The following is a 15982-nucleotide window of genomic DNA, read 5'->3' on the forward strand; positions in this document are numbered from 1 at the left end:
TTCATGTGTATATTTTTCTTTTTCTTATTAAAACAGAGACAAGAATTTAAAATGTTTAATATTGATTTATTATTCATATTTTGTCTCTATTCATTTGTAAACATTTTGTAATTACCACAATAGTTATTTTATGGTACATAATCATACGTGCAATGCAAATCTTCAAACAAAAGATAGAAATAAGGACATAGACATTGCTGGATTTTTTTGATACATCAAAAGGGGATTTCAGATCTTTGGGCCAGTGGTCCACCTGCTTAGGTGTGCTGCAATAAAGGTGGTCCGCGGACCATGATGTAGGAAGATTAATGGATCTTTTCCCCGTCATCTGTTTACTGTGGACTCTCTAAGTTAAGTCACAGTTTTTGGTCCCCGATTCTGAAACGTTTAACTACTAGTATGATTTAATTTTCATCAGTAGACTTAATTTCTTGTTGCTTTTCATTCACTGTCTCATCTTCAGAGAGATCATCTGCTGCTCCATTTGATGCCTCCAATTCAGATACTGTTGTGCCATTTGTTTTCAAGATTTCTTCTTTAGATTTCTCTTCACTATCTTCTATTACTTCACTACTGTCTTTGCAGCTTTCACTTTTTTCTTTCCACTCAATTTTGTTGGTTTCCTCAATAAGTTGAACTATATCACACGCCTTTTCTGCTGTGAAAAGACAACAATTAAACATAATTTTAAAGTGTTTTTATTTCAATGTAACTCTAGAATAAAAACTTACCGCTGACATTCACAACATCCTCTGTCACAGATGCTTCAGGTGGAGTTGACTGAAGCTCATGTTTTTGGTCTGAGTGCTCATCAGAGAGAGAGGTCAGATCAGCAGCCACATTTTCATTCTTAGTGGCAGAAACAGCTACAGTAACTGGATGGATGGCAGGAAGTTCTGAGATTGCCATGGGCTGGGAGCTACTAGCTGTTGTGTCTTGAGAAGTGTCATTAATTTGAGTTCCAGTGGTGTTAATGGAGGTGACAGTGGTAGGAGCCTCACTAACTGTGGATGTATGACTGATGGTTGGAGGGGAGGTTGTGCTTGTTGGGGTGGCTGGAGTTTCAGATTTGGCAGCTATAGAAGGGGTAGACAGGGTTTCTGGGAGTTCAGAAGAAGCCGTAGTACTGTCAGCAGCAATTGTTGAAGTAACAGTTATGCTAGCGGCCTCAGATGTAGTAGTTTTACTGTCGTGTGTAATGATGGCACTTTCTGCTGGAGTGGGGAGTGTATAAGGTGTCGTACAAGATTTGTCACTATCAGTTGTAAATACATTGTCTGATTGACCTGCTGGTGTGTGTGATTCGCTGGTGGAGGTTAGAGGAGTGTCTATAGTGGCATTGATTACGGTCAAATTTGGCTCTGGCACATAAAGTTTAGTGTAAATATCTGTTGTTGTTGAGTTATCCTCACTTGGTGCTTTTTCTAAAATAACAGTTTCCAAAGTGGAAGTGAAAAGTGTGGTAACTGTTGAAGTGGGTGTCTCTATGAGATTTGAAGTATCACGCTCAGGGGTTGGTGTTACAGGTGAAGTGATTTCAAGTGTTTTTTCTAATGTAGGGAAAGGGGTTTCTGCAGTCGTAGTTGGGCTTGCTTCAGGCATGACTGTGCTGTCCTGCTCTGCCTCATTTGCAATGGCCTTTACAGTGGACTCTGTGCATATATGTGTGTCAGTTTTAGTTGAAGGTAAAACTGTGGCTGGTTCAGGGGCAGTGTCTGAGATTGTCAGAGTGGAGTTCGCACTGACGGCTGGAGCAGCCTCAGCGCTTTCTGAAGAGAGTGTATTGGGCTCTCCTTCTATTTGGCCTAGTTCATTCTCAGGTGTGTTACGTCCAGATACTGTAGTGGGTGGTCCAGGTTTAATGACTGGTTTTGGAAGTAGAGGAGGTTTTCCCGCTGATTCATGGGCTGATACACTGGATCGAAGTTGATGTCTAGTATCTAAACAATACAATTTGACAAAAGCAGAATAAATTGATCATGAAAATGCCTCTGACAGGTTGGACGACTCATTGAACTTAAATACAGTTAAAATAAATATATTTTGAACTTTGCTAATAAATTATAAAAATTATATCACAATAGCAATTTTTTAAGATTTATAACTTCACTTCCTATTTGTAATTGATGAATTACAAATTTCACACAAGGAAATTACCCAGCAACCATTTTTATTTGTTGAATTAATGTTTATTTAGGGTAAAAAAAAAGTTGTTTCCTTACATTATGCCTAAACTTTGACTGGAATGAGTACCCCTAGTGTGATGTCACTTCCTGTAATTTTCTACACATTTTTCAACGTTTTCTCCACAAATACCTACTGGATTGGTGTAACACTATAATTTATATGTGCAACAGGTACAAATACACCAAATTAAGTCAAAAATCGTAAAAACCTGTCATACAAAACCAGTGTTTGCATTTTACCTGATGATGCTGACATTGTTCGAGGCTTTGCAGAAGGTGGCTCTGGCCTATTGTCGATGATAGTACCTGGAGCATGAATATGATTTTGTTTAAAACAAATAAAACAATGTAGCAAGAAGCATACTGATACCCAAACCCACAACAGATGCAGTGTGGAGATCTGTTATGTGCAGAGCTGTGACATTATAGAACAAACCGTCACCAAGCTACTTTTGAAAAAAACTATGCTGATTGAGGCCTATGTATTATTTGACTATTATAATGGTTGTTTTTGTATGTGATATGGTATCTTAAATGTATTATTCAAATTGCTTTGTATCAGAATATTAGTAAATTTGGTGAAAGATGATGGGGATCCAAATAAATAGACTATAAACAACACAGACTTTCCATAAACAAATGTTTGTTTTGAATTCATTGGACTTACCTTCAGATTCTGCCTTTTTCATCTCTCCCTCTTGATTCTATACATCAAAAACATATACATTATGATTTTCATGTGACACATGAGTCATACAGTATTTACCCCGATACCCACCTGTGTCTCTCCAGACTGGGGTTTAGAAACTCCAATACGCTGTAGCATTAGATGAAGTTTCTGTTCAAAACTGTTTTGGCCATCAAGTTTCTGAAATGGAAGTTATTACCTTTAGATAATGTACTACACGTCTACATATATGTATGCATTTTAATATTGACCTTATTTCTACTAGCCCCTGAAGCTGATCCAGATAGCAAGATGAGAGATTGGGATTTCCCTTCTCGGAGAGCCCTGCGGGGAGGCACCACTTCACCTCTCATTGGTGGAGCATCAGCAATGGGCATCCCCTGAACAGCTTCGCCAGTGTCAGCACCATCTTTGCCTTTCTCTTTTTCAATTTCCTTGTCATGTTCCTTCACTTTGTCTTTATCTTTATCCTTTTCCCCTCTGGCCACTTCCCTGAGAGGCCGAATAAAATCAGCAATGGATGCCTTTTTTGGACGGCCCTCTTGGCTTGGCTCGGATTTTAGACCACGCCTCTTTTTAAGTGTAAAAAAATCACCAAGTTTCCTCCTGAGTGTTTTGGTTGGGGGTGGACAAGGGACAGTGCTGGCCGGAGCCACTTCATGCACTGTGATGATTTTTTCTTCTTCTTCATCATCTTCCTTTTTACTATTAAAAATGAAATAACAAATATTTCTGTTCTGAAGATGTTTTTGCAGCACATTTTAAACTTTAAAAGACTAAACTGGCAGTTAAAGATACTCACAGTATTTCAGTGGGAAGTACTTTCTTTGTAAAAAACTCTTCAACTCCTTCATCGACTCGTCCCATGAGCTCAAAGTCTTCATTTTCACATTCAATTATGGTCTCCTAATTTGCACAGCCATACACAGAAAACAAAGACTGAGTGTTCACTCCATCAAACTTTGCATAACCTTAACCCTTCCAAACACTCTTTGCCACTATAGATACATTTTGGTTGAATCTATTTGTATTACAATCACTTCCATATCACAAACCAGCCTCTCGGGATTCAGTTGCTCAGTAACGTACAATAAGGGGGCGTTGCTAAGTTTTATATGAGGAATGAGAGCAGAGAGACAACTCATTCTGCCAATGTGGGTAATATGATATCACAATGAAGTTATACAATATTGTATCACCCGATCGTGTTAACATTTATGCCCACAAGATGGAATGAAAACCATAAGGTTGACTGCACGACACAATTTAGCAGAAGTCATCAGTACATGATATCCTATCTGGGGAATCGCTTAAATCTGGTCTAACTGGACACTGGCTCTCAGGGATCTGGTGTTCTGTGTGTCTACAGGTTAACAGACACATCTGGATCAGAACTGAATGGACAATGTATACCAAATTTTCTGTTAAGGATTATTTACTACTATAAAAGCACCATGCATTCAATAATTGCATTCTTGGATACTGAAAATCCATGTGAGTGGCCTCAAACAGCTGGTGGCCGGTACAATGAGACTGCCTTATTCAAACAGGGACCAGGCATCTTCTCCAGCGCTCCCCCTCCATCCTTCCCTTCCCCCTGCCTCTCCCCTCTGTCCCCTTCTGCATTTCTCCTCTCACTCCGAGCTGCCTCCTTTTCACACACAACACCTCTTTCCATTTTTTCCAACAGCAGCCCTCTCTCTGGTCCTCTCTCACACTGTACCTGTAGTCTGTTGGGACGATAATTCAGCTTTTGTCGATGAGGTCTCGGTCTGCTCTGGGTGTAGTGCCGGAGCGCTGGTCCGCCCAAAGGCAGCTCCATTGGGGAGACACGGCACGCTGTTGCCTTGGCTCTGTTGCCGAGGCACGGTTGCTAAGAGCTGGAGCAGTATGTAATGCCTTCAGTGAAATGGGCGGGACACGGGGCCAGACTGACACATCTGACAACAGAGCCTCGCCTTTCTCAGCCCCCTCCCCTGGAAGAGACAGACATGGGAAAAAAAGAGATTGATCAAATGAGGAGAGGCAGGTTTAGATTAAAGTGACAACACTAGTTTTTTAGTTCAGACAATTTCTGTTCAATCTTGTAAATACTACCATTACTACTACTGCTAATACTACTATTAATACTATTACTACTAGCTTCTACACAAAAATAAAAGAGGATTCATTGGTGTTAAACGAAATAGTCTGTGGATTATGTAATACATTAATAATTAATTTAACATTCAGAAAATGGGCTTTCAAAGCTCAGAATGATAAGTTAAGATTGAGCAAACAATAACTGAACATTTTGTATGATTAAAATACTATATTTTTTTGTACAAAACCGTTCAATAAAAAAACAAATTTCTATCCATCCATCCATCCATCCATCTTCTACCGCTTTATCCGGGGCCGGGTCGCGGGGGCAGCAGTCTAACCAGGGACTCCCAGACTCCCTTCTCCCCAGACACTTCCTCCAACTCCTCCGGGGGGATCCCAAGGCGTTTCCATGCCAACCGAGAGACATAGTCTCTCCAGCGTGTCCTGGGTCTTCCCCGGATGCCCGAGCCACCTCAGCTGGCTCCTCTCGAGGTGGAGGAGCAGCGGCTCTACTCCGAGCTCCCCCCGTGTGGCCGAGATCCTCACCAAAGGAGCGCCCAGCCACCCGGTGGAGGAAACTCATTTCGACCGCTTGTATCCGCGATCTTGTCCTTTCGGTCATTACCCAAAGCTCATGACCATAGGTGAGGGTAGGAACGTAGACCGACCGCTAAATCGAGAGCTTTGCCTTTCGGCTCAGCTCCCTCTTTACCACAACGGTCCAACTGTCAATCTCACCCTCCATCCTTCCCTCACTCGTGAACAAGATCCCGAGATACTTGAACTCCTCCACTTGGGGCAAGGACTCCCCACCCACCTGGAGAGGGCAAGCCACCTTTTTCCAGTCAAAAACAAATGTGTACATTATCATGCAACATAAACCAATATGCAACTTAGATTTGACCGTGTTACTTTCAGTAGCATTGTTTAGCTCAGCAGTGTAATTTAATACATGAAATCTTGTTAATAATACCGTTCATGCTATATTGGTGTATATATCCTGTATAATACTTCCATGTAATGTTAAATTTGCCTTCCTTTTATACTTCATCACAATAGTTAAACCTGAGCTCAAACTATTACCTATATATCTGTAATTTATCAAATTAGCATATTTGGTATGATATTAATTAATAATTATTTGTGCAGGGACAGCGCACAGTACATTGACCAAGACGATCAAAGGAGAGATGCTAGTGCCAGGTTAGAGCATGAATGCTAATTTACACCTGAGTTGACGTTATAATAAAAATATGCTATAATTATTTGATTAAGATTAAGACATTATTTGATCCACATTCATGCAGCTATTATAAATATATAATGCATATCAATTATTTGGGTGTATATTATAAACTCCAACAAACATCATAGTTATGGAAACCTGATTATAGTTGATAATAAGTAGAAGGCGCCATGGAGAAATTATGATTCGGTCAGGGCACAGAAAAGGGAGTGCCGCCGGGCCGAACGGAAAAGGCGTTAGTCAAGCTTCAGGTTCAAAAAGAGATTTACAGAGCGAAGTTGTACATGTACAACTTAATTTTATTTAGAACTAGGGAAAGACATTTTTCTGAAATAATTGGAAGCTGCAGTAACAACTTGCGTGTCCTGTTTGCCACAGTAAACAGATGAACAAACACTCCTGCTCAGCTGCCATTATAACTAAGTTGCACATCCAAGTGTAATGTGTTTGCATTATTCTTTAATGACAAAGCTCAGGGCATTAAAAATGCTATAAATTCCACAATGCAAAAAATAACCCTAAAACCACCCACACACTTAGAGCTAACTCACTTTGCACCTGTAACTGACAAAACTGTCCAGGAGATCATCACCAGTCTGAGTTCATCTACATGCTGCCTCGATGTGTTACCCACCAAATTTGTAAAGTCTGTGCTGAACAGTTTACTAGCACAACTCACTCACATAGTTAACATGTCACTCCAATCTGGAACATTCCCAATGTCTTTGAAAACGGCGATCATAAATCCTCTCCTAAAGAAGAGCAATCTTGATGGCGCAGTACTGAGTCATTACCGGCCCATCTCTAATCTGTCATTTTGGGGCAAAGTCCTTGAAAAGGTTGTTTACCAACAGTTCATGGATATCCTCTTAATAAACATCTCATTTGATGTTTTTCAGTCAGGTTTTAGACCTCATCACAGCACTGAGACTTATCTTGTCAAGGGGACAAATGACATCCGCCTGAACACTGACATGGGCAATTATTATTATTAATAATTCTGTTAGATCTGAGTAGTGCTTTTGACACTGTTGATCATAAGATCCTCTTACAGAGACTAGAGGACTGGGTGGCCATCACTGGCACTGCCCTAAATTTGTTGAAATTGCTGTGTCTCAGACCACTTGCCCCTGACCTGTGGGGTGCCCCAAGGGTCAATCCTGGGACCCTTTCTGTTCAACCTCTACATGTTGCCGTTAGATCAGTTGATACACGAAAATGTGTCCTATCACAATTATGCAGACAACACTCAGATCTATGTTTCACTGTCGGCAGGTGAATATGGACCAGTGGATTCACTCTGTCACTGCATTCAACAGATCAGTGTGTGGATGCAAAACAAGACTGAAATCATCATAGGCCCACAGAAACAAAGAGAAAGTGTTAGCGGTCACCTCCAGAGTCTCGCTCCAAATCTTCAAATCAAGCTAGAAATCTGGGGGTAATAATGGACTCAGACTTTAATTTCAGGGAGTGTCTACAAAGCCGTGGCGCGCGGCCAAAACTGCCATGTTATTTTGTGCCGCGGCTCCTGAAACTGCTGGGCTATTTGACCGCGCCGTTTTAGACCGCGCCGGGTTAAGGTTAGGGTTAAGGTTAGGGTTAGGGTTAAGGTCAGGGTTAGCCATGAGGCTATATGGCTATGCCGCGGTTCCTGAAACTGCTGGGCCATTTGACCGCGCCGCAGCTCTGCAGCCACGGCCTAAATTTTAACAGCCACGTCAAATCAATAACATCAGCAACTTTTTACCATCTAAAGAAAAAATTGCCAAAATAAAAAATAGTGTCTAAACTAGACTTGGAGCAACTTATCCATGCATTTGTCTCCAGTAGATTAGACTACTGTAACGGTCTGCTCACTGGCCTCTCCAAACGAGCTGTAAAACAGCTGCAGTACATCCAGAACGCTGCTGCTCGGGTCCTGACTAGAACCAGGAAGTACCATCACATTAGTCCTGTTCTCAGGTCTCTGCACTGGCTCCTGTGGCTCAGAGAATATACTTTAAAACAACTCTGCTTGTTAACAAGTCTCTCCATGCCCTTGCGCCAAAGTACATCTCGCACGTTAGTGCCATATGAACCATCTCAGGACCTCAGGGGACTGGCCTCCTGCTGGTGCCAGAGTCAGGACTAAACATGGGGAATCTGCGTTTCAGTTTTATGCAGTTAAAATCTGGAACCGTCTTCCTGAAGTTGTGAGACAGGCCTCTACTCTGGCAATGTTCAAATCTAAGCTAAAAACTGTTTTATTTAGCTGTGCATAAGACTGAAATGATTTTCTTTGCACTCTCATCTTTTATGTCTTAAAACTGTTTTGTGATTTCTGTGATGTCTTTGTGATTTTACTGTAACTATTTGAGGGATAGCCTGAAAATAACACCTTTAAATTTCATTAAATTAAAAGATCAAACATGGGAAAGAATCAATTTAAAAGCGACGTGCCCATCCCGGAGACACCTGTCATGCGTGCAATGTCAAATAAATATGGGAAAGATTGTCTGAAGTGTCTGCCAGTGAAGTCCAATAGATTTTCCATCTGGCAGATCACTAAGCACGGACAAAATGATTCATGTCAGCAAAATTGTTAAATCGAATGAATAGAAATTAAGGTATTGTTATTTCTGTCATGTCTTTATGATTTTGATGCATTTTCCCCTGTTGTGTGAAGCGCTTTGAATTGTCTTGTGTATGAATTGTACTCTACAAATAAACTTGCCTTGCTTATCATGGATCTTAACTACTGGAGTGTATGTCTGTGGGCACTGGGGCCGCGGCTAGCCTATTCAACAACTGTTTGTCAAAACAAACCCATTACAAGGGGCACTGTGGAGTTGTTTATGGATACTTTAAGTTAATAATAATGACCAACACCTCGTGACCCGCCACAACCACCGCTGAATTCAAAAGTGGCGCCCATTAGCGGCCGCACGCACAGGCCACGCCTCTAAATTCTTGTGGGACGGCACCAGCGCATGCGCAGAGGCACACATCGGCAGCCATTTTACGCTGGGCCCACTCTTCCAAAGCGGGAGAAAATTTTAAGGCTGGCGCTTAGCTCGCTCGTACATCGGCAGCGGGATTGAAGAGATCAAGGGTACTCACTTGACTTCGAAGTGAATATAACCACAAACAGAAGCTGTGAACAGTAAGTAAAACGCGTACTTTCCCACCAAATATGTATAGGTTTTTGTAGGATCTTTCGTCGGCCTCTAGGTGTCACGGTAGTGCTTACAGGCGCTGACGGGGGGTGTTTGTCTCCCTCTATCGTTATCCAAAATTCACCAAATCGCTCCATAAAGTGAAACTCGATGTTTCGCTCGAGTGTTCATTCGTTTTTGGCTGTATTTTTAGATGCACGTGGAGGAATGGCTTTGATTTGTACACTCTGTGTTAAAAGTTAGTTTAGGCCTGTCGTCCATCTTATCGTGCCCTTTGTTTCCTGTTTTCAGGCGCATCGCGCCTCCCCAGTTCAACTGCCCACAGTTGATATTCAAGTAGTTGTGAACATTGAACCGTTGTCGTCAAATCATTATATACTGTAGCATACACAAACTGATTATCTTTGTTGACGTTTATTTATCAATAAACATGGTTTGAGTTATGAATGCATTTTGAGCCTCAACTTCAAACTGATAGATTTTAAAATATACACTGTGTTGTCATCAGATTGATCAACTGATGGAGTCTGGGCTTTGTTTAAACGATTATTTCACGAGATACGAAATCGTGCATACGCATCTGCACACAGGCTAAAGTTTGATGCATTGGTTTGTGAAGATACATTTTATCCCAAAGTCCGTGTTCAGCAAACTTAACTTGTTTTATTGACTTACAGAAGTATCCTCAATATGTAATTTTTCTCTTTATCGCTTTGTGAACTTCTCTTGCTACCATTTTTAACAATGTCCTGAAATGTATTTACTTGTCCAGTGGTTTATTTATGGGGGCACTTCTACATTTTAGAACCTATTTATACTGTCTCGTTAATCGCTTTCATTTATCAGGGTGTCACTGGCCCATTGCCATGGAGGGCGAGGTTGTGTCCATGGAGGCTGTTGTTGATGGAAAGGTCCTACCAGAGGGTGCAGAGGCTCTGTTACAAGCCACAGCTGTAGCTCAGCAGGCAGAGGTGACCAGTAACATGGAGATGATGGTCATGGATGCTTTAGACCCAACTCTTTTACAAATGAAGACTGAAGTGTTGGAAAGCGGTGGCACTGTGACAGTCACTGGAGGAGATGAAGGTCAAATCATTACCCTCCAGGTAGGTAGTGCTGTTTAAGTTTCCATTTTTAAGGATCCAGTCGGTAAATAATTATATGATTTACAGGTAGTTAACATGGAGGAGCAGGCTGGTGCTGCTTTGGGACTTGGCCAGCTTCAGTTGGTTCAGGTGCCCGTCTCAACTACAACAGTGGCGGGTCTTCAGGCCACATATGTTGAGGCTTCTGCTGGTAACAAGGACGGAGAACCTGTTATCTGTCACACTCTGCCTTTGCCTGAAGGCTTTCAGGTAAGAAAAATAATCACAGGGTTCTTCAAGTTTAAACATTTACACCAATTGACATGCAAAACCATTCAGGTGGTAAAAGTGGGCGCCAATGGTGAAGTGGAGACTGTGGAACACGAGGAGCTCCAGGTAGCACATGAGAACCTTCAAGGGGCAGTAGAAGAGGAAGAAGAGAATATTGGAGAAGAAATGCCCCCTCAGGACCAGGAAGACCCAGATTATCAGCCTATATCCACTATCCGCAAATTGAAGAAGGGGAAAAAAAGCAGATTGCGTTATTCGGAGGGGGACAGAGGCATGGATGTGTCTGTGTATGACTTTGAAGAGGAACAGCAGGAAGGGCTTCTGTCTGAAGTGAATGCTGAGAAGGTTGTGGGTAACATGAAACCACCTAAGCCCACAAAGATCAAAAAGAAAGGTTTGGCTTTTTGTTGTTGTTGAACCCATTCTGTGTATGTCTTTTCCCTTTTTCATAAATGTCTTTTGTGTAGGTGTTAAGAAGACCTTTCAATGCGAGTTGTGTAGCTACACGTGTCCACGCCGCTCTAACCTGGACCGTCACATGAAGAGCCACACAGACGAAAGACCACACAAATGTCACCTGTGTGGAAGGGCTTTTAGAACAGTCACACTGCTCAGAAACCACCTCAACACTCACACGGGTACCCCATTTTCCAAGGCGTTCGGCTGCTTAAAGTATTCTCTTGTGATTATGGCAAAAGTTAAACCATTTATCTCGTTAAGGTACACGTCCCCATAAATGCACTGACTGTGACATGGCTTTTGTGACGAGCGGAGAGCTGGTGCGTCACCGTCGCTACAAACATACACACGAGAAGCCCTTCAAGTGCTCCATGTGCGATTATTGTAGTGTGGAGGTATGTAAACAGCCCTGTTTTTATGGTCCTATTTTTGTCCGTTATTGTTATATTGCTTTGATTAAATGACATAAAAGGAAAATTAAGAAACGACTAATATAATAACTCTCAATTGTTTTATAATTAGAAAGCATTGGGGCTCTGTCTCAAAACTGACGAGTTGTGGCTGTAGTTGTCACAGTAACTTATCAAAAATGCAACTAATACCACAAATGAAAAGTGATTTATAAAAGTAGCTCTAATGTCCCCTTGGTACTTTGGTCTCACCAAAGTACTCTCTCCTACATGTGTATGGTGCCATTCGGGCTGCTCATCATTCCTGCTGCTGAAGCTCAGAGTACACCAGCAGTACACAATGAGTCTTCAAAGTTGCAGTCCTCACACTCAATTCCAAGTTTACTGAAATGTGGGGTCATATGAACTTGTATTTTACGGAGGTGGCGCATTACTATTTTTCTATCTTGTGTTTTTAGGTCAGTAAGCTGAAGAGGCACATCCGCTCCCATACTGGAGAAAGGCCTTTCCAGTGCAGCTTGTGTAGTTACGCGAGCAGAGACACCTACAAGCTTAAGAGACACATGAGGACACATTCAGGTTTGATGCTCGTGAGTGGGTCCGGGCACAAGCAAAGGAGACACTAGATGACACTTGTTTGTTTGCAGGTGAGAAGCCCTATGAGTGCTACATTTGTCATGCACGCTTCACACAGAGTGGTACCATGAAGATGCATATTCTCCAGAAACACACAGAGAATGTGGCCAAGTTCCACTGCCCACACTGTGACACGGTTATTGCTCGAAAGAGTGACCTTGGTATGTACTATTCTGGACATGTGGCCTCTTGATAAATTTGCCAAGTGTAACTAACATCCTCTTTATCCTAGGTGTACATTTGAGGAAGCAGCACTCGTTTATTGAAACTGGGAAAAAGTGCCGTTACTGTGATGCTGTGTTCCACGAGCGATATGCTTTAATTCAGCACCAGAAAACTCATAAGAATGAGAAACGCTTCAAGTGTGAGATGTGTGACTACTGCTGCAGACAGGTATTTATTTTATGTTTTTTTTTTTTTTTTAGATGTGCTCTGCCTTTTATATCAAACGGATAATGTGAATTATTGTTTCGCTTGTAGGAGCGTCACATGGTGATGCACAAACGAACACACACAGGAGAGAAGCCGTTTTCCTGCACTCAGTGTGAGAAGACATTCCGGCAGAAACAGCTCCTGGACATGCACTTCAAACGTTACCACGATCCAAACTTCATCCCTACAGCATTTGTGTGTAGCAAATGCAGTAAAACCTTTACACGCAGGGTAAGATGGCTACTACACAAAAACATGTCTCAGTATGCACTCTTGATAACTGCAAATGGAGTATATGCATATTCAGTTTATTTTACTTTATTTGTGAAGTTTTATGCACTGCCCTTTTTGATATGTTTTGCTTTTACTGTTATTCATTGTTGTGTGCTGTACCCAGTGAATTCCTAGTTTGTGAATTCTGTTCTGAAACGTAATGTTTTTGAATTCAGAACACAATGATTCGTCATGCTGAGAACTGCAATGGTGAAATTACTGCTGATGAAAATGGAACTCCACCCAGAAAGGGACGCCGAGGGCGAAAGAGGAAGATGCAGTCAAAGAAAGATGATGATGATGACGAGGAGGAGGAGGAGGATTTTGAAGACACTGGTATAAATAGATCTTTTATTATAATTGTATACATTCGGAATGCCAAGTATATTTTTATTGGAAAAATGAACAATTTTGTGCCGTCCTAGAGGGTGAAATGGAGGAGGCAGAGGAGGATGACGAAGATCTTCTTGATGAGATAGAGTTGGAGCAGGCCTCACCTGTGGTTCCTGTTCCAGCCCCGGAGCCCCCGGTGAAGCGGAAACGTGGAAGACCCCCAAAGAACAAGCCAGAAGGTGACCCTTCTAAGCCACATAAACTACATTATGGTAGAATCTCATTTCAGGGTACAGTTGAACACAAACCTGAGCTTTCAATTGTTGAATTAATTCTAGCTGCTGCCATCATTCGGGTGGAGAATGAGGAGACCGGAGAAGTGAATGACATCATTGTGAAGAAGGAGGTTGGAGTAGACCAGGAAGATGACATTGCAGAAGAAGTGATTGTTGGTGAAGGAAAGGCCGCCATTCAGATGGAAGAGTTGTCTCAAGTGGAAGAAGCTGTACAGGATCCGCAGCTGACAGAGGCCCCACCAAATGGAGATCTGACCCCTGAGATGATCCTCAGCATGATGGACCGATGATGGCCATGGTCCAGCAGAGTAGACCACCCCTCTCACATCACATGCATTTAGATTTAAACGGCAACCTGCACAGAAATCACTGTAAATTAAAATGTTTTAATGTATGTATACAGACTGGGGGTATAGATTTGACAAATAATTACCAAAATTATTTTGATGGCTGCATTTAATGCTAGTGTCCTTGGTGTAATATCTTTTGTTTTTATTGAGGCTTGATGTTTTGTGTTGCGAGGTCTTTTCTGAAGAGTCTTTTCTCAGATTAGATTTAAAAACTGGAAAAAGGACTTGCCGGTCAGCTAAATGCCAGGTTTATTTTTAAAAAGGGGATCCTGGTGTTAAATGTTGCCATAAGATATTGGATTGTTTCTATGTTAGTCTGATGCCTGTAGTAGCTTTTAAATGCTTCTCGGCTGTTGTTTATGCCTCCCAATTGTAACCCTAGATTATGCATATGTACTATAGTCACAGATTAGGTGCAAGATGGGGTGTTTGTTTTGCTTTTTTGTAGCCATTCAACTCATTGTTGGTCTTTTGTACAACTGGTTGTGCGACAAAGAAGCCTGAATCATATTTTTAAGTCCGGAGCAAAATTAAATGTACAACTGTAAAACCATCAAAACATTTGCACCGTTAAGTATGAATTACCAATGTTTAACTGTGGTTTGGAAGACTGGTCACAGTACAGTTTGATGATGGCATTGTATTTTTCAGAACCTGGCTGATGCTAACACAAAAAATCTTCTGTATTTTGCTTGCGATTATATTTTATTAAATTGACAAACCGTTATTAAATCTTGTTTAGCTTCCTTCTTTCTATCGCACCAAGTGGTCTGTGTTAATGTTAATTCATAGTAATGGTGAGGAAGATCACAGTATGCTAAACTACATGGGTAGATATTTATTTTACATTTTGTTCATGGTAATCTGCAATAATTAATTGAAACAGATCCATAGACTTGTGTTTTTATTGCTGGAAAAGTGTTTGAATCTACATGTATTGATAAGAATAGAGCAGTGGGCGGGGATAGTGGGTGGGTGAAAACCGTTATGTGAGCTCTCATGCAGGATTAAGTTGCTCATACATGCATGGATCTATTTAAATACAACTTGGTAAATTAATCTTGAACAGCGTTATGACATGGCTAATAAAAGAGCATAATAAGTCTAAAAGATACAAAATTCCATTTGTAGTTCCTCAAAAAGCTCTTCCAGGAAACGCACGATTGATGAACCTTACAGATATTTAATTGTAAGAGTGCCAATAGTAATATCCCCTCAAAAGGATGGACATTTACTTCATACACTTGTCAGTAGTGGTTTGGCTGCACGGGACCTTTAAACTAGCCTGTTGCTCAGTTTACTTCTTTTAAGGGTTAGCTACTGTTTAACTTACCCTTAAAATGACTTTAACAAAGTGATGACATTGAAACACTCAGCGTGAAGGAGCCAGTCTTGTAACTTTAGGACTGTGCTGTTGTGAGAACCACGTGAGATCGTTTCATTCACCTCGCCTTGGAAACACAAGGCTTCGTTGTTTTTTCCGCTGGGCCCGCGGCGGCTCGAGGGAAGAGTGACAAGACTTCTCATCGTTTAGGGACATCCTTGTTGCCACAGTAACTAAAGCGAGCACGGTTTCCGGTGTGGTTGTCAACTTTTCATAATAAACTGCAACTCCGGAACATTTAGGTTACATCACGTACAAGCAAATCTCATCTCCGCGGCCGCCAATGGAGCACGGTCAAGTTAAAACTATTCAAGTGCCACGTAAAAGTTTGATACGAAATCAACATTCACGGTTCAAGGGACAGAATTACCTATCAATCCATTTTCTTCCACTTATTCGGAGTCAGGCCATAGAAGCAACAGAAAACCAATGCCTCCAGCCCCTCCAGGGGGATCCTGAGTCATTCTCTCCAGCAGGGCTGGAGGCATCTGCAACGTAGCCATTTCAGCTGGCTCCTCTCGACACAGAGGAGCAGTGGCTCTACTCTGAGCTCATCCCATGTGTCTGAGTTCCTCACTATCTTTAAGGGACTACCCAGCTACCACTTGTATCTGCGATCATTGTATAATTTACAATGATTCATATTTTTTACAATTACTTTACTTTACTT

The 15982-nt window shown here is 41.6% G+C and overlaps 2 protein-coding genes across 4 annotated transcripts; one reads left to right on the forward strand and one right to left on the reverse strand.

Annotated features, from left to right (window-relative positions):
- Window positions 1-54: 54 nt before the first annotated feature.
- LOC140381166 (uncharacterized) lies at window positions 55-4872 on the reverse strand. Of its 3 annotated transcripts, none has more exons than XM_072465189.1 (10): window positions 4598-4872; window positions 3677-3780; window positions 3126-3579; window positions 2965-3054; window positions 2854-2890; window positions 2427-2492; window positions 1645-1940; window positions 1542-1614; window positions 732-1505; window positions 55-655 (listed from the first exon to the last, which is right to left on the reverse strand). In XM_072465189.1, the coding sequence occupies exons 1-10, from the start codon at window positions 4694-4696 to the stop codon at window positions 405-407; spliced, it is 2244 nt and encodes a 747-aa protein (XP_072321290.1). In that variant the 5' UTR covers window positions 4697-4872; the 3' UTR covers window positions 55-404. The 3 variants fall into 3 exon arrangements, with proteins under 3 accessions (XP_072321290.1, XP_072321289.1, XP_072321288.1); XM_072465188.1 differs by having other exon boundaries at window positions 55-658; XM_072465187.1 differs by having other exon boundaries at window positions 55-658; window positions 732-1940.
- A 4318-nt stretch (window positions 4873-9190) lies between these two features.
- Window positions 9191-14660, forward strand: LOC140381754 (transcriptional repressor CTCF-like). The gene is made up of 13 exons (XM_072465890.1): window positions 9191-9350; window positions 10210-10469; window positions 10536-10718; window positions 10788-11133; window positions 11207-11377; window positions 11460-11593; window positions 12067-12187; window positions 12256-12405; window positions 12477-12637; window positions 12725-12907; window positions 13126-13285; window positions 13375-13521; window positions 13621-14660. Exons 2-13 carry the CDS (start codon window positions 10230-10232, stop codon window positions 13866-13868), a joined length of 2244 nt encoding a protein of 747 aa, XP_072321991.1. The 5' UTR covers window positions 9191-9350; window positions 10210-10229; the 3' UTR covers window positions 13869-14660.
- The last annotated feature ends 1322 nt before the right edge of the window (window positions 14661-15982 follow it).

The sequence above is a fragment of the Eucyclogobius newberryi genome, unplaced genomic scaffold (assembly GCF_026437365.1).
Source record: "Eucyclogobius newberryi isolate DKJ021-1_F unplaced genomic scaffold, fEucNew1.0.hap1 SCAF_5, whole genome shotgun sequence".
NCBI classification, from domain to species: Eukaryota; Metazoa; Chordata; class Actinopteri; order Gobiiformes; family Gobiidae; genus Eucyclogobius; species Eucyclogobius newberryi.